Source organism: Bactrocera tryoni, chromosome 1 (assembly GCF_016617805.1).
Source record: "Bactrocera tryoni isolate S06 chromosome 1, CSIRO_BtryS06_freeze2, whole genome shotgun sequence".
Taxonomy (NCBI): Eukaryota; Metazoa; Arthropoda; class Insecta; order Diptera; family Tephritidae; genus Bactrocera; species Bactrocera tryoni.
Genome location: NC_052499.1, coordinates 68,928,098 through 68,954,059, shown reverse-complemented (window position 1 = coordinate 68,954,059; position 25,962 = coordinate 68,928,098). Strand labels below are relative to the sequence as shown.

At 34.8% G+C, this 25,962-nt stretch overlaps 1 protein-coding gene across 4 annotated transcripts; it reads right to left on the bottom strand.

The window, feature by feature from the left end:
• Window positions 1–67: 67 nt before the first annotated feature.
• Window positions 68–23,263, bottom strand: LOC120782692 (neuropeptide CCHamide-2). 4 transcript variants are annotated; one of them, XM_040115087.1, is made up of 4 exons: window positions 22,890–23,263; window positions 6,354–6,434; window positions 1,006–1,232; window positions 68–913 (listed from the first exon to the last, which is right to left on the bottom strand). In XM_040115087.1, the coding sequence occupies exons 2-4, from the start codon at window positions 6,427–6,429 to the stop codon at window positions 812–814; spliced, it is 405 nt and encodes a 134-aa protein (XP_039971021.1). In that variant the 5' UTR covers window positions 6,430–6,434; window positions 22,890–23,263; the 3' UTR covers window positions 68–811. The 4 variants fall into 4 exon arrangements, with proteins under 4 accessions (XP_039971021.1, XP_039971022.1, XP_039971025.1 ...); XM_040115088.1 differs by lacking the exon at window positions 22,890–23,263 and adding an exon at window positions 11,806–11,905; XM_040115091.1 differs by lacking the exon at window positions 22,890–23,263 and adding an exon at window positions 11,835–11,887.
• Between the last annotated feature and the right edge of the window lie 2,699 nt (window positions 23,264–25,962).

Below are 25,962 nucleotides of genomic sequence, written 5' to 3'. Positions count from 1 at the left end.
TGAACTTTGCGGCTTTATTTTAAAATGTCGTCTTCACAGCACATCAAATAAAAGCTTGGACACTCAATTTAAGCTTTATAATAATTTATTAACATTTACATACATACTCATTTTTGGTAAATAAAGGTATCCTATAGTCTTTGCTTTTCATTATCTTTGTTTTGGAACATAGAGTTTGGCTAAGTGTTTAGATCCACTATTCTAAAGTATAGTCTAATTTCCTTAGTTACATACATAATGTGATTTCACTTCGGAATAGTTAAAGAAAGCATTTGAATTCTCTCCATAGCAACTAATGTACAATGCAGTTGTGTGCGTTTCTCATATATAAATGTGTGTATGTGTGTTTGCCTTTGTGTGTGTGTGTTATGCAATCAACTGAAATTTTCCAGCCCTTAAAATTTCAGTCAGATTCTGCCATAATGCGAAAATAAGTAGTATAATGAATTCATTGATTTTTTCCCATATTTACTAATTTCTGCTTATATATTTATTGTATGTACATATTATCTGTGTTGAAGCGGAGTGGTTATACAATTTTATGCGTGTATGTGTGTGTGTTTCAATTTTCACTAGATAATCTACCAAAATATGTATATACAAATATTTAAGGAAAATATGGATTTCATGCTCTTATACATAAGCCAAATGCATTTGTTTTTTTTTGTTTTTTGTAATTTTATACAGCAATATTGGAATTTCAGTTTTTCTGCACACTTGAAGATCCGTCTACTTTGCCCGTTCGCAACTGATGTTGATGAAGTTAAAAGTCTGGATGGTTTGTCGGTGTTGTTGCGTGGTGTCTCACATCTTAATTGAAGTTGTTGCTGTTGTCCCGGCTAAACGCCTCGGCTGAGATGGGGTAGTCGATTTCATTGGCTCGCTCAACAGGTCGCTTCAGATGTCCACCCAGCTAAATATGGTGAAAGTGAAAAAGTGTCTTAGTATTTGCTTGTGTAGTATCGAAATATGTAAGCAGCAATGTCAATCATTTGCCAAACTCACCAATGACCTCATAAACTTGATGAGTCGATATCTGGGGTATGTGTCAATTTCTCTCTCCGGTAATAGTCCTGTCGCTTCATTAGGCATTGCTTGCAGCAATTCGTTGGGATGCAATTCGTCTCTTTCGTTTCTGTATGCACTATTTGCCAGCATTTCATCCGTTAAGGAGCCCAGCGAACGTTTTCCGTGTCCACCGTAACAAGCTTGTCCATATGCGTTGCAGCCCTCTGTAAGGCAATAGAGAATTGTATATTTGTAATTAATTCATATAGAGTTTGGCCTACAAACTTAGACGCATGTATGTATTTATATGTGTATGTGTATAAATCATTTATGTTAGGCGTGTGAGCAATTATTTCTGGACAGCTTTCGGGTTAAATTGCCATTTTTAGTTATTGCACGTTGTTTTAAAGTTTAAAAAGCAATAGAAAAGTCTTAATGAAGTGGTGTGAGGAGGTAGGAAGGCAAAGACAAAAGGTCGCGGCGTATGCCTCTAATTTAACCAAATCTTTAGGTGCAAAGGCTGGTAAGTTATATGAGGTCCAGGGCAAGTTTTCACCCGATTTTTATCGATCTATGTGGTTATATGTGGTGGTTCTTTCTATTTGTTATATGGGAGCTAGTGAAATGCTTGTGCTTGATTTGCATACTGGAAAGTTAAAAGAATCAGATGCAGTTTAAAATTGTGCTAAGTGGGAAGTAGGCGTGGTTGTAGTCCTGAAATATAAGTTTTCACCGAAATATCGGTGGTGCCACGCCTATTGTCCAATTCGGTCCTCTTTTGCCAACCTAGGTGTAAAATTTATTGTCTATGGCCGATTTATTTATTGATTTGCCGCTCTCTTAGTAGTTTTTAATGAAGCCTTTATATGTAGAGTGGAGGGCCTTAACACCCTATTACATTCATTTTTACATTGTCGGATGGGGAACCTAGGGAATTCGTTCTGAGCAAATTTAAATATTTGAACCTGAGTGGTTTAGAAGATATGTACATGTACGTGGCCATACCCAGTTTTTCGAGAGTTTTAGCCCATGTGTGTCTCTTGATACTGTGATCTCCAGTGCAAAATTCCAGAATTATGATTACTGCTTAATTATGACACTTCATATGTTTTCTTTTAATTTCATTTTGTGGGCGTGGCAGTAGTCTGATTATGCCTATCTACGATGTCGTCCTTACTTCTTTGCCAAGGACTATGTGTACCCAGTTTCCTTACGATATCGCAATTTTTACTTAAGTTATTGCTTGCACAGACAGACGTACGGACAGACAGTCACTCGGATTTCAACGCGTCTCATCATCCTGGTCATTTATAGATAGATATTACCCTAGATTATTTTTAGGTGATACAAACAACCGTTAGGTGAACAAAACTATTATGCTCCGTGGCAACATGTTGCAAGAGTATAAAAACTGTAATATACACATACTTCTAAGTGTCTTTGTTGTTACCTCTTGGGTGTAAGAACACCGGGGCAAACTTAATACACATTGTTGAGGCTATAACAAGAAAAGCCAGTAAAGTGAGCTTGCGTGTGGTCCCTTTCTTCATGGTCTAAATGCTACATGAGAACGCAAATCATAATAATTTTATACTCAGAATACCTGTTAGCAGCAAAAGAGCATCCCTTTGAACATGTCTTATGGTTCTTATATATATATTATATATTTTTACATACGTGTATGTACACATATATTTATGTATGTCTATTTTTTATGTACTTATCTCTATCTTGCAATTTTTGAAGATCAAAATGCTAATTTACCTCAACAATCACGATATTGCACGAAGTACTCCCAAAGGGATATACATAAAAGGGCACTGCTTAGAGTCAAGCATATTTGACAAAATTGGAATTAGTTGTGGCATGTAATAATCGAAATCAAGCAGCTATTTGTCTTTGATTTATTTCATACACATATACATACGTATTATGCGTTTGTAAATTTGTGTAAAGAAACTTTGTTTCCAACCGTCCCTTTGTGGGGGGTTTCCAAGGAATTTCTATAAGTATGCTTTAAATGTGAATAAGCATATGTGTGCACTGTTTTTTCATATTCTTAAAACTGTTATCATAATATTTTGCCGCATATGGAACATGCATACATATGAACAAATATACTACGTATGCAATTGAGGTGAGGGTGACGCTAATGTTGCGATCACTTAATTTTGATTTATAATACATATTCATATGTATACATATATACATATATATATATATATATGTTGTATATATATGCACCAGTAGTTGTGTACATTCACTCGTACTCTGAGTGTTCAAATATAAATAAAAAAATTGCTTGAGCTTATCTCACAGCAGGCCGCGCTGCCCAAAGGCCATAATAAATAGACCGAAAATAAATATTTTCTTGCATACAGTTTATATTTATATTTTTAAAACAAACAATTTACATAATAAGTTTAATTGAAATCTTCACAAGCCAATTACATGCATATGTACATATGTATGTGTGTGCAATGATTAGCAGAGGCAAAGCATTAGTGAGACCAAGTCAATTGAACATAATATTTGAAAGCTAAAAATGTATAAGAAAATACAAATTTCGACTTTTGCTGGTTCGTTGAACTTGTTTGGAGGCATAAAGCGCAAAATTGAAAATTTCAAACAATATTGAAGTGACTGCATTTGTACTAAAAGGGTGCTTAAAGTTGGCGGGTGAGCTCAAATATGGCAATGTGTTGGTTTCGTCTTCACATATAGCATATAAACATAACTTTTCCGTTCCGACATAAAACGGATATCGACATTTTTCATGCGATAAACAATGCGATGTGCTGTTGTGAGTTTTATATAATGTCGCGGTGCAACGCTGCTATTTGCAGGTGTCAACAATTTCCTTTACACCAATTGTTGTTGCATGTAGAAATGTGTATTCAACTGTATTTTACTGGAAGTCGCAACTTTAAAGCTAGGGTTTGATAAACAGTGGTCGACATTATAATAGAGCTATTTATTACGAGAACTGAAATTTTATTTTTTCTTGAATAATTACTTAAATTAAATTTATTTAAGTTATTTTTTTTATTTTATTTATTATTCTATTTATTTCTTTTTTTTATTATTTAATATGCCATTCTTTCAATATTCCGAACATCTGTTCGAAAGCTAATGTTTTTGTGCGCCTTTTTGGTTATATGACATTCATTTGAAGCAAAAATAATTTTTTTTTTTACCCAAGAATCTATAACTTTGCACCTGAAAAAGTGTTTTTGCGGAGAGTTCTGCTTTATTACTTGAATATATTGGTGGAAGATGATTTCCACGATTTAATGGTGATTATTTTGGCTTGGAACTCTATTGGCTTCGAAGAGGAAGAAAGGTTTGGGCGGCCAAAACAGTTTGAAGGTGATAAACTGGAAGTACTACTCCAAGAAGTTTGTTGCCAAATGAAAAAGAGCTAGCATTTGGCAGTCACTAAAGCAGCCATTTCACAAAGCGGCTGGATACATTCTAAAGCAAGGAAATTGAGAGCAATATTAATTGAAAGCAAGAGACGTTGAAGTACGATTTCAAATGTTGGAAATGCTATTTGAACGCTAAAAACGAAGTCGTTTTTCCGGCAGATTGTGACTGGCAATGAAAGGTGGATGGAGGAGGACAACCCTAAAAGGCTTACTCCGGGTATAACCGAACATTTTATACTCTTGCAATGTGGAAGAATCTTATCAGGGGAAATTCCTTCTGGAGCAAAACGTCAATCAGAGGATCAGGCTCCAAGCTGTTATATCGAATTTTTTGACAAAAGTCAACTATAGCTACTGGGGTCCGCATATTCAGTACCAAAGAGTTAGAACGGTTTTGGTCATAAGATGACTTCAAAGGCATTTTTTAAGCAAATTTATTGGTTCTTTTTTTGTATACTGAAATGTGATAACAATCAGATGGAATTTCAAATTGTGTTAGTACGCGAATTTGAAGTCCATTTTTGCACTGTAACATATAAATGTCAGAAGAACGTCATGTGCCGCATTTGGTTGATATCGGTCGAGTAGGTCCCGAGATATGGGTTTTCACCGAAATGTGGGCGGTATAAGGCTCCTATAAAGCCTTCTTATACCATCCCTATTGTAAAATTTAATGTCTTTGATGCATTAAGTTACTAATTTATTGCAATTTTAGTAGCTTTAGTACCGAGGGTTATCCTGATGATATCGTTATAAGGGTTAAAAAATTTGTTTGGGTTAATTTGAGTCATATAACTTTATTGGTTAGAAAGATAAATACATTAAATTTATTAAGGGGCGAGGCCAAACGCCATTTTTACAGATTTTTAAGACACAGATGTTCCTTGCCACTGCGATCCCCTGAGCCAAATTAGATTCAATAATTAGTCTCTTGAGAAAAACTAAACTTCAAAGAACTTAGTTGCAAATTTGGTGAAAGTATGTTCCTAATTAACAGCTGATCACTGCACCTATCATCCTTCTGCTCTGTTCCTACCATCCTCATATAAACTTATTTAGTATATGCACACGCGCACCGCTGTTCCTAGGCACGCAATTCAAGCGCTTCGAACTCTTCTGCTTCTTATTCGAGCTCTTTAAAGTGTCGAATGAATTTCCGAAGATAAGAAATTTGTTTTGCTCACTTCAAAAATGTTGCTTCACTTGCATTATACAAGTATAAATATGAATGTATGCGTGCTATATACAATTTCCTGTAATATTTTACTGTCTATATGTTTTCAATTGTACACTTGTGTATATGTATGTACATATTATGTTTGTATTTAATAGTTTTGTTTTGCTGCCAAATCACTGCACTTATACTCCAACGTATTTAAATACATAGAAACAGTCAACATTCACTTCCAGCAGGAACAGCTCGTGTTCACCTGCTCGCCTGTGTTGTTGCATTGCTTCAACTCTTCCCTCCCTCACTTTTCGCATTCACAAACACAATGTGAAGAAGTAAGTATAAACAATGCTGCTGCTCGATTATCGCAGAATTTGCCATCTTGCAGGCAATGAACGCCGTCTCAAGGTGGACGGCTGGCAGAAAGTGTATAAATTTCGACTTTCAACCTGTAGCTTTATCTATTAATTTGGCTAATTGTGTTACAATGCTCTCATTTAAGTGTCTGCAAAACACGAATTAAACTTTATTTATTTGTGCACACAATACATAGTGCTTATTTGAGGCGGCGGCGAAGGTGTCAAATTAATGTAAACCACAGCCGAACTGTTTAAGCTGTACATTTAAAGGCGCTGGTGTGTATGTTAAAGGGTTTATGAGAAACCGTTGTGTAAGACACTTATTCTTATAGTTATAATATTTTGACATACATATAAACTCATTAAATTACGAGTTTTATGACTTACTCTTTGCTTGGCCTTGCTGTGCCGCCAGCACGATCGCACAGATCATCAACAACAGGAAGGATACTGAAGAAGTCATCGTCACTAAAAGAAAAAAAAAAGAAAGTTAAATTAAATTAGTTATAATTTAAAAATATAATAATATTTTAAGTATAATTAGACTAATTACAATTATTTTCTCACATTCGTGCTGCTTACTTTAGTAGCTACATTTGTTAGTAAATGATTCGAGGATTTGACCTCACTTCATGCTATTTTTAACTAAAAATTAAATTGCCAAAAATCCATACCGATATGGATGGATGGAGTATGAAAAAAAAGCTGAAGCCTAAAAAGTATTTTCTACCAGAAAGTTTGGCTCGTACAATGACCTGCGGTCGAAAAAACCAAAATTGACAGATGGCGGCTTAAAAAAATTGTATTATTGATCGGATCAAAAAATTAAGGAGTCATTGTGTTTATAATTATATACCGAACACTGTTAGTGGTCCAATAATTTGTCACCGACTAATCATTAAAGCAAATCTGAAAAATGAAATTTTGAAAAATAGCGTTTAAAGATAAACTGTTCGAGCTGATTGGACAGCGCGACTACACGATAGAAGGTTTGAGTTACACAAAAGCTATTTAAGACATCGATTTAAAGTTTTAGTATATATTTTTAAAGGTATAATCCAAACAAATATGCAAAAGTCTAATTTTTTAAATATCTTTCTAGTTGCGCCCTTTAACAAATCTCCAATAGCAAACACGTTTGCTCTCAATCAAATTCTACTTTAATTATCTAATGAAATGCGGAAATGCGGAAATGCGTCATCAAACATACGAATTGCTACAAGCAGAAAAATTATAAAAATTGCACTTAAAACCTATTAGCAATTCCAAATAAAACATTTAGACCCCATCATTTGTCGCAGGTCATTAAATCGACCATCAAGCATGAAAGGAGAAGCTCAGTCAAAAAAAAAAAAATAAAATAAATAAAAACAAATGAATTTCAACAAATTCAGCTTTGCCAACAAACAGTGGCTTCAACCTTTATTTGTGTCTTGAGATTAAATAATAGAACAGTTACATATATCGATACATATATGTACACACTATAATAGCCGATGCCAAAAGGTTAATCGAAGCAATCAAAAATGGCATAGCACAACAAAGTTTGCATAAACTTCTTAAGCTCCAAGACGTGAGTGGAATGATGGAACATTGTCAATATGAACAATTTTGTTAAATGCCTTTGTTGTTGTTATAGGTACCTTTCTTTAATATTGATTATTATCTGAAGTAATTTTCTCATCACTCTCAAATAACAGTAATATTGCCTAAATATATTTATGAACCTATCCGACTTTGGTTTAATTAAAATTCAAGGAATAAAAGGCAAATGCTTCGGTCATATTAGTCCAATAACCCATTAAAAGGTTAAAGATTAAAAGGAGAATTTTGCAATTTTCTTTAGTTAAACGCAATTTTAGTTACATTCTGGCTTGTGGTGTAGTATTTGTTCGCATGCTTTTTTGCAAAGTTTTTCCTATCACGAAGTGAAATGTTTAATCCAATTCCTTAAAATAATAGTTGAAGGGTTATTTACGTGCATGCCTGTCGGCCTTGGTAATTATACCATAAGCATGTTCCGAAAATTTCGAATTGTTGATAATGTAATAAACGCCCATAGGGATCAGTTCAAGAATTGGAGTACAGGTGTGTTATCGTTTAGTTTAATATACGAGAGATAATTTAAATGCTAATGCGGAGATTAAGCGTTAGAGAGATAGCAAAAGAGTTCGACATTTCCTTGAGTCCGTTCGTATGATTTTGGTGAATATTTTGGGTATGAAACGCGTTATTGCTCTACTAGTCCCCATAAAGCTGATTTTTTTTCAAAAAGAGTGCCATAAGCAGGTCCCTTTGGATATTTTTGATCGTGTGAATTCTGATCCCATACGAGTTTATGAGTTTGACATGCAAACAAGTCAACAAACGAACCCAAAAACGAACTGAAACCAAAAAAAAACATGCCAAAGTTTCTAAAAAGTCAAGGGGATGTTCGTTGTTTTTTTCGATATTCGTGATTTGATGCATCATGAATTTGTTCCGCCGTGACAGACGGTCACTAAGGACTTCTATTTGGCCGTATTGAGGTGATTGCGTTAGAATATCCGTCGAAAATGGGCGGAATTGTGAAAAAAGAATTTATGGATTTTACGCGACGATAATACACCATCGTATCGAGCAAATTTAAAGTAAATTTTTATTCAGCAGATTTGGCCCCATATAATTTTTTCTTGTCCCCTAAACTGAAATTGCTGCTCAGTGGATAGTTTTTAGTCGATAGAAGACATAAAACAAAATCTATGAAGGAGCTAAAGACCATCTCAAAAAGTGCTTATGAAAAGTGTTGGCATAAGTGTGTTACATCTGGTGGTTTATTTATAATTTCTAGATACATTTTTGTATGTACCAAGTTTGTAAGGTATATATCGCCAGCTAGATGAATAGAATACCAAATATATCAAATATATATTTGAATGCCTCATATATCAGTCATTTAATACTAAGTGCAGCTGATGTCAACTCCTCCTTTTACTTCCGTTGACTTTAAATGGAATATCTCAAGCAATAAGTGATATAATTTCATTTAACATATACATTCCATACAAATTAACAAAATTAACAACATTTGCTTTTACTTATTCCTCTAATTAATAATTTTAATATCTGAAATTTATTTAATTTCATTATAGTGAACACTTAATTGGCTAATAGCCACTGCAGCGAGCGCTATGTTTATGCAATCGTGCGAATATATGTAAGTGGCATATATGTATGTGTAAATATGCAACTGACATTGTGTTTATTGCCAAATCATACCCGAATACCTATACATATATATTAAGGTGTCCATTATTGCCAAAGTTGATTTGATTTTTGCAAACGTCCACTGAAGTCTCATTTAACACAGATTTTACTGAAAAACTTATATAACTTTAATACTTGGTAAATGAAATAGAAAAAATATTTTTTCGTAAAATTTTCTCTCGTTACTTGACTTAAGAGATGTGTAATAGAGGATAGATAGAGAGTAATGAAAATATAACGGTACTATCAGCGTATTACACATATGGTATGTTGTTTTAAAGCTACAGTAGCAATAAGTGGGTTCAACTTATACATCAAATATACTGAGCACTTGTGTAGCATTCTATGTTGCTCATACGACATGGTGTACAATATGAATACAGTACAATTGATGCATAATTTCAAGTGGCTATAATTTTAAAGGAATTTATGATCTTTTTTATGATAGGTTCCCAGCAAATAAAGTCAGCTTGGGAAATAGCGGATACCCTAATATATATATACGTACATACATACGTTTGCATTTCATGCTTGGGGAGCGTGCGTTTATTTTTGTTTACGAAGCTTATTTATGTTCAAGTCTTCTTATCAGGGATTATTAGCTATATTCACACATACATATGTATGTGTATGTCGGTCCATGTGTGATATTCCATTTGCACTATATTATAACTGCAAGGTTTATTGGTTAAATAGGCATAAGTGGCAAAAGTGATTTTAATGTGTCAATCAATGCATTATAATTGGAGTAAAACATTTTATTAAGCACATATATACATACAATCAAATACAACGATGCTTGCCAGTACACAGCGTAATCACATTAGCATTTTATGTGCAGGAAGGCAAAACATCTGGCTTCTACAAGAGTTATTAAGCAGAATTATGTACCTATGTATGTATGTATTTGTTTGCGCTGACGTTAAATTATGTACGAGTATAAAAATATGTACTGTTAGATATGACCATGGCGTGGTTGTTATTGAATTAGAGTTGGCGGAAGTTAATGTGTGGCAAGAAAAGTTTAAAGTACAAGCAGAATTTATGAGAGGAAGAAGGCGAGGCGTGAGTTTCTTTCTTTGCGTAAAAAGATTCGCAGTGGTTATAAGTATCGCATGTTGAGAATGTTTAAATCATTTGCGCATACTTGGCACATATTTTGGATATTTACTTTTTTCTTTAAGAACTTTTTGTTTTGGTGGCAGAAATACAGTCATCATCGCTGAATACAAATTAATTATTAAGAAGACTTTTTAAAGAAAGCAAGGATTTCATAATTAAAATGTTTTTTGATAATAATGTGGTTTTTCCCTCCATTCCGATTGCATGTCAAACTCATAAATCAAAGTCTAATCGGCAGTTAATGCTCTCCATGAATGTGGGATCGGAATTCGCACAATAAAGCATATTCAAAGAGACCTTTACAGTACTTTTTTGAAACAAAGGTGTCAAGCTCTCTTGTCATCTCTCCAACACATGCCTGATGAACACCATATCCTTTACTTTTTTAATATTTTCATCAGTTGAAGAGGTCGAAGGTCGTCCAGAATGAGGCATGTCCTCAACGATCTCTCGACCATCTTTGAAGGCTTTGTATCACTCGTAGGCTCGTGGTTTTTGATAAAACTGAGTCAGCGTAAGCCTTTTCCTACATTCGCAATGATTCCTCAAACAATATTTGGTTAAGAATACAAAATTTGAGACAAATTCTATGTTTGATATTTTTATCCATTTTAAAAATCGCTACGCATTACTGAGGTGTACCGACATAAGCATTAGGGACAGTCCTACCAAAATAGTGAAATACAGTTTTTTAAAATATCATTTAGCCGGGGAATTTAAATTACAACTTCGGGGTACCTTTTTGTCAAAATTTATGTACTATATGTATAAACGATCACTGAGATGAGCTGAGCCGATTTAGCCATGTTTCTCAGTCCATCTGTATATACGCAAAATAGTCCCTCTGTTTTTGAGAAATCGTTCTGAAATTGTGCACATCTCAAGGCAACGCTGCAATTTCTGAACGTGCAGTTCGGATCACTATAGCATACAGCTGCTGTATAAACTGACCAAACCAAATCAAGAAGATAACTTTTAAACATATTTATGCTATTAGAAATGTACCAGTGAAGGCTGTTATAGCTTTGGTGCAGCCAATGTTAACGTCTTTTTCTTGTTTTACTTAAAACACTCACCTCCGAGAATTTTACGAAACGTTTAGTGCGATTATATAAGTTGATGACCTTCTCGTGTCAAACAAAATTCACAATCTGAATATTCCTTAAGCTCTACTAAGTTACTTAATATATATGTTTATACATATAAATTTGTTTATAAAAAATATATATTTTACTTTTATTTTTATTAATTTATTATATAATTTATTATAATTTTTCGTTTGAAAATAAGTCGTTGTTTTGTAAAGTAGGTACACAGTAATCACAGTTAGGCTTTTACTAATAAAATTCTAAGCATATTTTTTTATAATAAATTATTTTTATATTTTCGGTATAGCAGTTTGTTATTTATTATTATTATTTTTTTTTCGATTATTAATTTTTACTTCGTGTTCTATTTGGTCAGTAGTTACCACTAGTTTAGCACTGTTATCATCATTACCGCTGTATAAAGTTGAAAATTCGCGATACGCGTTAATTTATGATCGAGCGCTTTGACTGTTCAACTGTGTGACTTACATCTTCAAAAACTCCCGACGAAGTGTCAGCTTATTTATTGCTGAGCATGGATTGAAGTGAAGGCGCTTAACCTGAATAATCTACAAATTTTTTTATTGCTTATTTATACATATATGTGCATGTATGTATGTGTGTATATGGCACAGGTTAAAGCGAAAAATATAGATGTTGTGCTTTATGTACTATATATGTATATATGTTATATTTGTGGCGTCGGTATGAGGGACACTGTATGTACACTACATACATGTTTAGTGAGTAGACAACTGTGTTATAAATCTAATAATTATTTAAAAATATGTATCTTTATTTCTAATAGAGTGTATTTTTTTTATAAAAAGTGAACTTTTTTAATTTTATTTGCCAATGAGAGGCGACTTAAGGTGTTGGAACAGTTCAGAATTTCATATAATTTCGTATACTTTGTGATTTCAAAAATATCATTTAATTCATAGTATAGTGGAAAAAATTGCCTTGTCCAATCCGACTTAGATTTGCTACGCCAGTCATCTTCAGCACGGAAAGCTTTACATGCGATAACAGATACAATACACTTATGCCAACCATTTTCCAGTCCTCGAAACAGCTATCGTAAGCACTTTTTGGCTTTCAGCTCTTTCAGCGAGTTTTCCTTATCTCTTCAATCGATTGAAAACGGGTACCACGGAGCGGTAATTTCAGTTGGGGGAACAAGAAAAAGCCAAATCTGGTGAATACGAGCCAAATCTGGTGAATACGTTGGTTGATCGATGGCTTTTGGCTTTAAATTCGGTCAAAATCGTAATTTTGATTGAAAAAAAATCAGCTTTATCGGGACGAGTCGAGCAAAAACGCGTTTCATATCCAAAATACATATATACCAAAATCATTCGAACGAACTCACCAGAGATTTCAAGCTTGCTGCCATCTCTCTAAAGCTTGTCTGTCGAATTTCAAGCACCGCATCTTTCACTTTTTTCATATTTTCATCAGTTGAAGAGGTCGAAAGTGAGCCAGAACGAGGCATGTCTTCAGCGATAACTCGACCGTCTTTGAAGGCTTTTTACCACTCTTAGGCTTGTATTTGATAAAACTGAATCACCGTAAGCCTTTTCCAACATTCACAACGATTTCGCACACGAAATTTGATTAGAAATACAAAATTGGAGACAAACTCTTTGTTCTATAATTTATTCATTGTAAAAACAACACACTATTGAAGTGTACCGACTTAAGCAGCTGCTGTAAACAAACTTTTCAACAGATCGCGTTTGTATTTGGCTTATTAATTAAGGACAAAAGTTGATTTCGAATATTGGTCAATACAAATTGTTTATGCTTCAAACTCCTATAGTATAAAACTCGTAAGAGAGAAAATGAATGGTTTTTTCTCTACTTATAGAAAAAATTCTCCGACCCTTTTATTAGTGTTTAAGATGTGCCTAACTCCCAAATGCAAAATTCTTTCTATACATGAATCATTAATCTGTCAAATTTAAAGTTTTTCATAAATGAATGCCCAACATAACATGTGTGCTAACAGTGTGTAACGTGCATAATTGAAATGAGAGCAATTACAACGAAAAAACGTGGCAAGTATAGCGAGAATTCCCTCCAATGGGCTGGCATATACTACTCTAACTGGCTTCCTATTGGCTGCTTAACTTTATTTCATACATAGCTGGCACTTACATACACACATATATACATATGTTTATATGTTTATGTATACATATTCGTGAACACTTTAATTGGTAGATAACCAATTTAAAAAAAAAATATTAATAAAATATTTTTTATATAAAAGTATATGTTCATACATACAAACATATAAGTATGTATGTAAAAAATATATTAGCTCGCTCGAGTGCATGTGAACCATAATATTATTGATTGTTAAATAATAATAACAAAGTACGACATTTTAAACTCAGAGATTTGCACTCCTTGTTACGAATTGTCACACGCCGCATTTGTTTGTGCTTCCGTCTGTATGACTCTTGGATGGATTAAGGTATATTATACATATCTACAATATACATAGTATTTATATGTGTGTTGGCAGCGCTAATTGTGGTGATTCTTTAAAAATACATTGATCTCAAAGCCATGAACGACAACAACAACAAAAACGTTTCTATCCACGGCAATGTCCAGGCACATTCTTGTCTTGTTTGCTGTCTGCCTATCTTGCTACGACAAAAAAAAAAAATAGTTTCGTACTCACTACTAACCATTCTCAAGTCAGACATATTAAAGAGTCATAAAAACACTTATCCGCTGTGAATAACTTTATAAAAATAAACATAAGCATATATAAATATGGAATAATTCATAAATAACTACTTGACATGCTATTTTAAGCATTGCAGACTTGTTATTCAATTTTTGCGCCACTGATAAACCAACTGTTCTACAGCTTGTCAACTAGGTGAACCATTAATATTGAGAGAAATATATATGTATATACATATGCAAGTGTTAGTAAGTGTGCGGTGGCAGCCATAGACTTTGTGGTATGCAAAGTCTGCATCTGTTTATATACCTCTTCATACTAGTTTTGGGTAGATTTTTCCTTTACCATATGTGAAATATATGTATGTGTGAATATTTAATTACTCACATTATTATGTATAATCGCTAACATAAATACGTACTTATACATACATATGTACTATATGTACGACAATGACTTGCGATAAAATATCACTTACGCCACTGCAGTGGCACAATCAAGGCAATATAATGGTTTATGCTGTCAAATCAGGTTGTTAATATGACGTTTCGGGATTAGCTAAAGTGGCCAATGATATTAAATAGATATATTTATGAGCTATCAAAGCTATCAAAAATCGATATATAAATGTATACATATATTCCTGTCCATAAACATTTGCACATTCATATATTATATCCACTACTGCGGGAAGTACTATAGGTCGCTAGTAGATAATATTATATAGGCGCTTATCTTCTTGTTGAAAATTGTTTTGTGTTCCATTGTGTGAAGTATTTTTCAGATTGATTTCTCTTATGATTTATAGACTGATATCAACCGAAAACAAATAGTATATTTTTAGAAATATTTACACATAACGAAATATTACTCATACGTCACGTATACCACAAAAATTTTTTTCTCCTTGGAGGTACTTATTTCCAGTTTTAGTGTTCGTATTTTAGTAATTCATTTTTAAGATACAGTGTCTAGCATACTCTGCCGCTCATTTGTCGGAACCGCCGATATCGGACCACTGTAGAGTATAACTGTCATACAAACTAAGCGGCGGGAATCAAGCACATCTAAGGAAAGTTTTTTCATTTGACGAATCGGCCTGTGAGATCAACAATTGAGCGTCTAGTCCACAGTACAGTATAAAATGTCCCTGTGCCATTGAGACAAAGAAGTGCACGTAATGTCGCGAATATTACTGCCGCCAGCGCATAAATAGAGGAAGACCTAAATCAGTCTCTCACACTTCGTTCTCAAGCGTTGGGCATCTTTGTGCCGTCGTAGTGGCAAATTACAAGATCAAATTGACAAAAGCACTGAAACCGCTTGACCAGCAGAATCGTCGGATGTTCGTGAATTGGGCTAAGCAGCGATGAGGCTCATTTTTGGCTGTATTGACGAACAATAAGCAAATTTATTGGTCAGGCAACACTCCAAACGTACAAGTACCTCAGCATTGCATCCCGAAAAAATTACGGTTTGGTTCGGTTTATGGGCCGGCGACGTCAATGGACCGTACTTCTTACGTGATTATCAAGACCGGCACGTTACTGTGTATGGGAATTGCTACCGCTCTATGATAACCGAATATTTTTGACCCGAATTGGATGATATGGGCTTGGACAATATGTGGTTCCAACAGGACGGACCACACAGCGAATATCACAATCGTTTTATAGAAAACCAAGTTTGGTGGACGTGTTTTCTCACGAAATGGCCGCCTCGGTAGTGCGATTTGACGCCGTTAGACTATTTCCTGTGGAGTTATGACAAGTCTATGGTCAATGCCAACAAGTCAGTGACGATTGATGAACTTCGTTCGTATATCGAACGTGAAATTGCAGCAGTATCGGCCGATTTATGCTTGAAAACCGTTAAAAATTGGATTCAGCGTCTGGATTTCAGCAAGCGTGCCCGTGGTGGTTATCGAATGTACTTTCACAGGAATAAAAAATTTCTTTGATATTCCAAATCGAGTTTGTTTTAATTAAAAAAACGTTTATAGCGCTATTATTGAGAACCCGTTATTTTTAATAGCACATTTTCCACAGCTATTAATTTAGAAATAGGAAATTTCGAGTTTTAAAATCTAAATTAGCAATTACCCTCGAAAATTAGTGTAAACAAAAGTCGGGACATATGCATAAAAATTAAGTGCATATCTGCCGTGAGTAAGTGTTTTTGCACCCATCCGCGCTGTTACTAAGTAAATTGTACTAAACAAATCAGTACCTGCGTACAAATGTATATACATATGCAAATGTTTTTGTTCAAAATAAATAAAATAAAATAGTGTAACCGTTCTATACAAAATATAGGAACTAAATAAGTAATATATGAACAGTTTGATAATTATAGTACTATTCCGACCTGAACGCCACCAGCGATAACGAATGGGAAAATTATTATTATCACATTCAACAAAAATAAAAATAAAATCAAAAAAATTATTTCAAAAAAGAAACAAAATTGTGCATCTGGAGTGTTGTAAACAGATAGATAGATTGAAGCGACAAAACGAACGAAGTGTCTAATCCGATTAAGCGTGCAGAGGCAATTGCAGCGCTGCACAAGGTGAGGAGAGGCACTCTGTGAGCAGAGCGCCTTTGCTTAGAAAAAAAAAAACACGGCGCTACGAAATGTTGTGACAATTTGACCCAATCGCACGGCATCGGCGATTAGTGCGAGAATAATGATTAGCTGGGTGATTTTTCGCATAAACAACAATACAAGTGTGCAGAACATGCATACGTATACACGAGTATTTACAAACAAGTACTACACGATTTTATATCCCCACTTATATATGTATGTAATATTAAATTATTAATAATGCCATTACAAAATTTATACCGTTTGGCAGAATAATTGTAAATCGCTTCTTGTTGTGGCTTTTGGCAAATAATTACGCTAAATAAATATTCCTTTTGGCATTTTTATACATCATTTTCCTATTTCCAACTGCTATTACAAGCGCAGCCTCTGCGATTCTTTCTATTGACTAGGTTTTGAATAATTAATAGCGAGTTAGAAGAGCAGCTACTTTAGCCCGCTTGATGCAATTATGCTAAAGTGTTTGAATTGCTTGAAGTGATTACGAATTTGGTTATCATTTATTAAAGGCTTCTCCTGATGTCCTCCGGTCACATCTGCGAGTTTTTTTAATACGCGTGGCCGAGAATAAGCGTTAGCTTCAAATGCAAAGATTAGGATTTCGAGAGCAAATCAGAAACAAAAATAAACAAACTCAAAAAGAAAATTAAAGTGGGTAAAACTTGGTTAATAAAGTATCAGAACAATGGGTTTTTTTCTAGTTCTATTATAAGTATTCTGTTTGACCTTTTCTCCACGTGCCTTTTGCAAAAAATGTTTTAATGTATTATAAGACAATCTGGAACTAGATTGAGAGTTTCGCTTATCTCTCTAATGCGGTTATAGCCGAGTTAATAACAGCGCGCCAGTCGTTTCTTCTTTTTCCATTCCGAGATACCAAGGGCCGCCCGTCAGCCAGCCAACGGTGTAGAGGTCTTCCTCCACCTTTGCTTCTCAAGGCGGGTACTTCGTCGAATACTTTAAGAGCTGTAGTGTTTTCAGCCATACGGACGAAATGAGCTAGCAAGCGTAGCCACTGTCTTTTATTTCGTTGAAATATTGTACATATGTCAATGCGTCGTATAATTCGTACAGTTCATCGTTCAATCGTATGCGTTATTCGGCGTAGCCAATGCGCAAAGGGACATAAACCTTTCGCAGAATCTTTCTCTCGAAAACTTGCAACGTCGAAACATCAGATGTTGTAATCGTCCATGCCTCTGCAACACGACGGGCATGATGAATGACTTATAGAGTTTGGTCTTTATTTGTCGAGAGAGGACTTTACTTCTCAATTGCCTAAGTTGAATGTAGCACCTCTTTGCAAGAGTTATTCTGCGTTGGATTTCGAGGCTGATGTTGTTGTTGGTGTTAATACTGGTTCCGAGATAGACGCAAATATCTACGATTTCGAAATTATGACTGTCATCAGTGACATGCGAGCCGAGTCATGAGTATGACGACTATTTATTCGATGAGAGGAGATATTTCGTTTTGCCCTCGTTCACTACCAGACCCATTTTCTTAGCTTTTTTGTCCAGTGCGGAGAAACTAACGGCGCGGGTGTTTAGGTCATACAAAGCGTGCTGTCAGTTTTTGATTCATGATCCAGGCCTAAAGCCACACTGAAAGGGCCAATCATGGGCTTTAATATTTCGTACAATACGCTCGATAGAATCGTATATCCGATGTTTAGCAGACTTATCCCACGGTAGTTGGTGCAGATTGTGGGGTCTAAATTTTTGTGGTTTGGGCAGAGCATACTTAAATTTCAATCTTCGGGCATTCTTTCGTCCGAACATATTCTACAAAAAAGCTTATGCATGCTCTTTATCAGTTCTTTGTCGCCGTGTCTGAATAGCTCGTCCGTCCATCGGCTCCCACCGCTTTGTTGTTCTTCAGACGGGCAATTGCAATTCGAAATCTTCACAGTCATCGATTGACAAATCGGGTGCACCATCTCTTAGTGGTATCCTTTAACTGTCATTCAGCAGGTTGGATTGATCATTGGGTGGGCTAGCAGTTCATTGGTGGCCTTCAACTTGTTTAATAACAAGTTGTACACGTTTTACTACCAAACATACCAATTATATAATAAATAAGTATGTTCGTTTCCCTATTCATGATATGGTATTTCCAATAATTTTTATACCCTGAACAAGGTTACCCGAAAAAATATGGGATACCCTTTCGTGTATAATGTATAATTAATAGAATTAGTCCCTCAGTTTTTGAGATATCGATTTGAAATTTTTCAAGTGTCCTATTGTCGCCAAGAAGCTGTTCAATTGTCGGAATCATCGAAATCGGATCTATATAGCATATAGCTGCCTTACAAACCGGTCAATCAAAATTAAGATAGATTTTTTATGCTGTAAAAAGTGTGATTAAGGGGTCCCGGTGGTCTAGAATTTTCAAAAAATCGATTTTTTTTGTTTCATAGTTCGAAAGTATAATCCTTTAAGAATATACTGAACTTCAAAAGCGCGAAATATTTTTAATTTTCATTTTTTTTTTAGTTGTAGTTCCTGCGATAGCTGAACTCCTACTAATTAGTAATTTATTCGGTTTTTATGTTTCAGATGTTCTGAAGAGTCAAAATCAACAACGGCACCGGGAGTCATTTTTTAAGATAGCTTTTTTTGGACGCCATTTTTAATATTGTTAAAATTTTTTTTTATTTAACAAAAAAATATTTTTATACTTCTCATAAGTGTACAAATAAACTGTAAATCGATTGCTCTTTTTTTAAACCTTAAAAAAATATCCAGAAAACACCCTTAATTTGAACGTTCTAGACCACCGGGACCCTTTAAAATACTTACTAAGACTTACTAAGGGTTATAAATTCTTAAATTTTCACAAAGACAATCAAGATAGACATATTTTCCTAATGTTTTTCAAATCTTTCATAATTATTGGAACGTCATATTGAGATTAGCTCTACTTCACGTAGATTTGTTTATGGTATAATTCAATTTAAATTATTTACTCATTTCTCTTTACAAATGCCCCAGGACATGTACACAGATGCAACTTGACTTCAATATCGATTACCAAAATTTATCAAAAATTCTTTTTGTGTAAGTCCCACAATTTGATTTCTACTTAAGACAATAAGCGCAAACGCACCGGATATGTTGGACGCGATGTTCTACACGATACGCTTCATTTAAATGATTTTAACAAGCATCTAAGCATATTTGTATGTAGTATGCAAATAAGGATGTATAAGAATGTGTATTTGAGTGCAATTAATTATGAAATTAATATTAGAGCAGTCTGCAAAGTTTAAGTGCTCGGCTTCCATGACCGTAGGCTCATTCAGCCTTACGCGGAACAAAAAAATGAATCGCGCAAAAAACAACCAAAACACAAAAAAAAAAATATCTAATGGAATCAGCAGAAAGTGAACGTCGCTCAACATTTGACTTCCTGTCCTAGACACAGTTACTCTGTCAACGCTTTCTATTCATTTGTGTACTTTGAATATCCTATTTTGCTATTTCTCAGCCATTCATGCCGCGCACAAAGAAAAAGTTACACGCCAACATCCTGTGCTTGTGAAAAAAGTGAGATTGCGTTGCATTAGGGAGCGGAATCGCATATGACGTTTAGCGTTTTACCGTTTTAGCATTTAGAGCTTTGCGCTTAGAGCAATTAAGTGTATTTATTATATATTTCAATAGGTGCAAAGCAAAAAAAGTGCGCAAGTTGTGAAATAAACAGTTTTATGTGTACATTTTATACACTCATGGGTCCCATTTTGAGTTGACATGGAATCAAAAAAGGCATCTTTATACCTGTGAATAGAAATTCATATGAAAATATGAATATAACTTATGAATAAACGGCTTAAAATAAGACAAATTATATACTATGTGTATAAATATAAATATGTTGGGGAGCCGTGTCTCTGCGTCTATGACCCAGTTAGTTTGCCTTGAATTTACTCAGAATGAATAGTATATGCATTTAATCCATCAATGCAGGTGCAAATTTTTATATAATTGCTATAAAAAGCCACGCAAGTAGTATTCGTTTTATAAATATTTTTTAACGATTTTTTTAAAACTCCTACATATGTATATTGTATCGGCTGATCCAAGTAGAGGTACTTTTTTCAGTCGCTTTTTTTGACAGATCATGCATTGGATAATATTCGATCGAATAGACTACGTCCAGTACGTAGTGAAGAAAATATAGCCGCCGTAGCCGAGAGTGTATACGAAGACCGTCAAGAGTCGATTCGGTGCCGTTCGCAGCAACGACTTGGCGCATTTTGCGTCGAGATCTTAAATTGAATGAAATTGACCGTTGTTGCGCCATGATAACCGACTATTTGATGCCTAAAATTAAAGCTCGTGATCTCGGCGACATTTGGTTTCAACAAGATGGAACCACTTCCACACATCGCATTAATCAATGGATTTAGCGGTGAGCAGATAATTTCACGTTTTTGGCCGGTCTATTGGCCACCAAAATCGTGTGATATCACAGCGTTAGACCTTTTCCTGTGGGGACAATCCTAGTTCGATTCCGGCCTTAGAGCAAAACATTAGGCACGTCATTCACAAGTTAGCAACCGAAATGCTCGAATGAGTCATCGAAAATTGAATTCACGGGATGGACTATATAAGAAGTAGCCGCGACCAACATTTGAGAGAGATAATCTTCAAAAAATAAATGCCAAATAATGTACTTCGGAATTATAATAAATATTCCACATTAAATTTGGAGTTTCTGTGTTTTTTCTTTTAAAAAGTAGGGAACGTCGAAATGGATCACTCTTTATATATAGAAAAATAAAGTACATATATCGGTATGAAGTGAGCGTTAAGTTACACATGTGTTGGTAGGGAAGATTTGTTGTAAACGAGTCTTAATTTTTTCTGTTTGGTTGGCATGACATCTGTCAAACATATTCAATAATCTTACAGTCATTGAACAAACAACATCAAATTTTTGAATTGTGTTGAAAATGTTAAATTTTGTACAAAAAAGTGCTGCACAGTCGTATCGAATGCTTGTCGAGCCATATGCTGATCATGCTCTATCAGAAGCAACATGCGAGATATGGTTTCATTGCTTCAGAGGACTTGGAAGACAACCAAAAAAGTTTGAAGACGCTGAACTGCCAGCAATATTAGATGAAGAGGATACTTTGAGTCAAAAGTAATGACAGCCATTTTTAATATTGCAAAACAAAATCAGATACGTAGGAGTCAAAAATTTGGTGACCGATTGGTTAGCTTCAAAAGTCGAACATTTCTATTGGCAAGGTATACACAAATTGCTTCTGGCAATGGTGGTCAAAAGAGGTGGTCTTAGAATATTTTTTTTTTTACTTTCGCATTCAAACTTCAATATTATTTGTGTATTTATATGTATGTACATAAGTTGCTGAAAAACTGCAGTAAATCATTAGGCCGATCATGTCCTCATTTTTGTGGACTTTTGATACCAAACATGTAAAGAAGTTCTGAGTTTGGGTTTAACTGAACATTTTATACTCATCAAGTTAAAGTAATATGCGGGGGTTTCCTATATATTTTAATTAAAACTTGTTAGCATTGCACTCATAATTTACTTTTGAAATACTTGAGATATTTTTAATTTTGAATGTACCAAATCATTCTAGCGTTAATTTATTGCTATTCTTGAAAATTCTTAAAACGAGAAATAATCTCTAAAAAGTTACTAATAATTATAAGTCATAGTTATGGCTTTATATGGTTATTAAATTAACTTAAGAGTGTAGAGATTTTGAGTTTTAGATCATTATTTTGAAGGTAAAAATAATTTGACTAAATGTAATTTATAGGAGTCAGAAATAGGTGAAGCATACATTTGGGCGTCGCCAAAATTGAATAAGCTTTTCCTACTCTCCATTACCGAACTTATATCAAATAAGATTTAGGATAATAAAATCTGAAAAAACATGTACTTTCCCGCGATATTCAGTTTTTGCAAGTTGGATTTCAGAAAAATAGATTATTTAAGCAATATTAATTAATTTTCCTCCTGATAAGCTCACCACAAGTTGGAAAAATTTAAAATGACCATTCAAAATAATTTGAAACAAAATATGAAAAGACTGATTTGATTGATTTGATACATATGTATGTATGTATATCAAAACTTTAAAAATATAAAATTCCAAATTTTACTTACCGATTTTGTATGGATTTGCTTAAGTCTTTAATTAATGAATATTTTAAGCGTGCAGCGCAATCTTTATGAGCGATCACCACACGATATTTTTGATTAATATTTCTGAGCTAAGCCAAACTCTACTGCGGTTACAGTGCTTTTTGAACTCAATACGATTTTGACTTGATTTCTTTTGCAATGAACTGTTATAATTTATTGCTTGCGCTTATTACCGCTATTTATTGCTCAATTACGCGTACTCTTACGTGTCGGTCGATATATTTTCTTGACTAACACCACTTGTTGTCTCACGTAACTGTGTATTGAAACTTGAATATTCTTTCTGACTTTGTGTGCCACCGCGGTCACTATGTGCTGCTCAAGTATGCAAGCGCCAAAATTTGAATGGGACCGCTGTGCTGCGCGTTGTCATTTTATACTCGGCTAACAACGATAAGGTCCGACCGAGCAACAGGATTCTGCATTTCAGCCAATCACAAAACGCTATCAGCCACGAGCGTTACCGAATATGACGAGTGTGATTTGCTGTAGTGTGGACGCCCACCCAACGCCTCAGCGTCTGCTTGACATTTGGCAATGTGTAAGGCAGAAGGGCGGCAGTTGTAGGGATGGACAAGGGCGGCTGCTGTAGGGAGGCGCATACCCGAAAGCGTAGGCTCAATAAACGCCAGCAAGTTTTCAGCTGGGCGCGCAATGATCTAAGTATATTTTATATTTGTGTGCATGTGTGTGTGCTTTTTGGACTTTTTGCGATTGACTTGTTTGTTTTACTGTTTCCCTTGGGTCATTTCTTAGTTCTGTAGGCAACTTTCTATTTTGATTGCTGCTCATCTCTTTTAAATGCTGGCAATAATGTTTGCGGTGTGTGCGTTGAAATTATATATAGAAGGCGTTTTGGCACTGTGTATCGTGGGCGACGTATGACTTATGTAAATGATTACAACGATTAATTGGTTAAGCTAATCATGCTATCAGTGATGACGCATACGTGTTCTCAAAACACTTAAGCATTTTGTATTTAAATATGTATGTACGTGTCGTACAATTAGGGCTTAAGATCGTAAAGGTCAGCAGATTTTCTTTGGAATTGCTTTTATGCAAATGAATTCAATGAAGAATTTATGCTTTATTGCGAAAAGGTGTAACCACAAGGCCACGTGCCTCTCACGCGTTTTACTCACACACACACACACATCTTCTCTTATATATTTCACACCTTTGCCTAAGCTAATTTAGTAGCTACGTCAAGTGTTGTTTTCGATTTGTGTCCACCTTGTCACTTATTAAACATATATGTACATTAGGGTGAGCCGAAAACTAAACCTCGAATTCTTGAGTTGGCATGAGTATGTATATGTATGTATGATACAGCAAAAAAGTATCCCTGCATGGGAACATGTAAAAAAATTCTTTACCTATTTTCAAATATCACTTTTAATGCTCGCTGACACATTTTAAAATTTATAACTGACCTCAGTACCCGGTGAGTTTTCAGCCGATTTTATTCATTATAAGCACCGTTATTTGAAAGACATGTTCTCTTAGCTTTGTTAAGATATGATATAAGCCACAAATTGCGGTATAAAGTCACCCGGATGCTCGAAAATCTCTATATTAGGTATACGGGGACCAAGGGAAGTATTGACCCGATTCTACCCATTAGAGTCATACTACTATCAGAAAAGGAATCTCCTTGATCTTCAATTATATATCTCACACATTGACCGAAATTTTCGGTAAAAAGTCAATTATAGGGCCTGAGGTCCACATATTCGGTATCTAAGGGCTTGAACAGTTTTGGTTCGATTTGGGCAACTTTTAGTTATAAAATGGCACACCTCAAAGGCACTATTCGTGTAAAGTTTTTTTCAGGTACATTAGTTGATTTGTGACTTGTATACTGGAAAGTGTTATATGGGAGGTAGGCGTGGTTGCCCTCAGATTTCGTCCATTTTAACACTGTAGCGTAAGAATATCAAACGACTAAATTTGGAGGAAATCGGTAAAGTGGGTCTCGAGATATGTGATTTCACCTAAATGTGGGCGGGCGTGACGTAGTCCAATTTTGACCCCAGTTTAAAGCCTTCTCATACTATCTCGTACAAGTTATTGATTTATTGCGCTTTTAGTGGTTTTTAACAATACCGTTATATGGGAAGTGAGTGCAGTTATCATTCCGATTCTGTACATTTTTTCATCAGTACAAGTTTTTATAACATTTGCGCTGGGCGAATTTTGTTGTAGCTTTAGTGGTTTAGGAAACATGTATATTAAACTTATTAGAGGGTGGGGCCCCGGATTGAAACTCGTCTCTTCATCTTGATCTTTTATATACAAGTATATATATGTATATGTATATATAACCCCATATCTATCTCGCTTAGTTTTAGGTGATGCGTACAACCGTTAGGTGAACAAAACTATTATACTCTGTAGTAACATGTTGTAAAGGTATAAAAATATCTCCTTATGGGGATATATTTTTTCTGCGTATAGCTACATTTTAACCCACGAATTCGATATATTACTTTTTGGCTCACCCTAACATACACATTTTTTAAGCATTTCTCAATCCTTGCCTTTCGCTGTCATTTGCACTTTTTTACATTGTTGCCGTAATGTTTTTGTTATGATGGCGAGCTCTTGCTACTTACTGTCACTGTTACTGTCACAGTAACCGCTACTGACGCTGTGTGTGTGAGTGCTCAAATTTGTTATCAGCTTGTTTACCACGAATAGGAAATTTATCTGTTAATAATTCTTATTCGAATCAACGTTGGTAATTTTGTTTATTCATTCAACATAATCGCAATCAATGTTGCCAATAATCATATACTAATAATGGCAGCAATGTGCCACAATCATCGCGAAATTGTTTGTAATTATAACGCGATTTACTAATCCAAAAACATACCTGTTAACTGCCTGCTTGGTTACTCCTATTTTCATACACCGTTATGTGCTTGTGATTGACGGTTATGGCGATTTTGGTGTTTATCGTTAGCGCAGATTTTATCGTGCGAGAACATTTGAACGATCGACAGCTGCAATTCTTTTAATAACACACTCTACG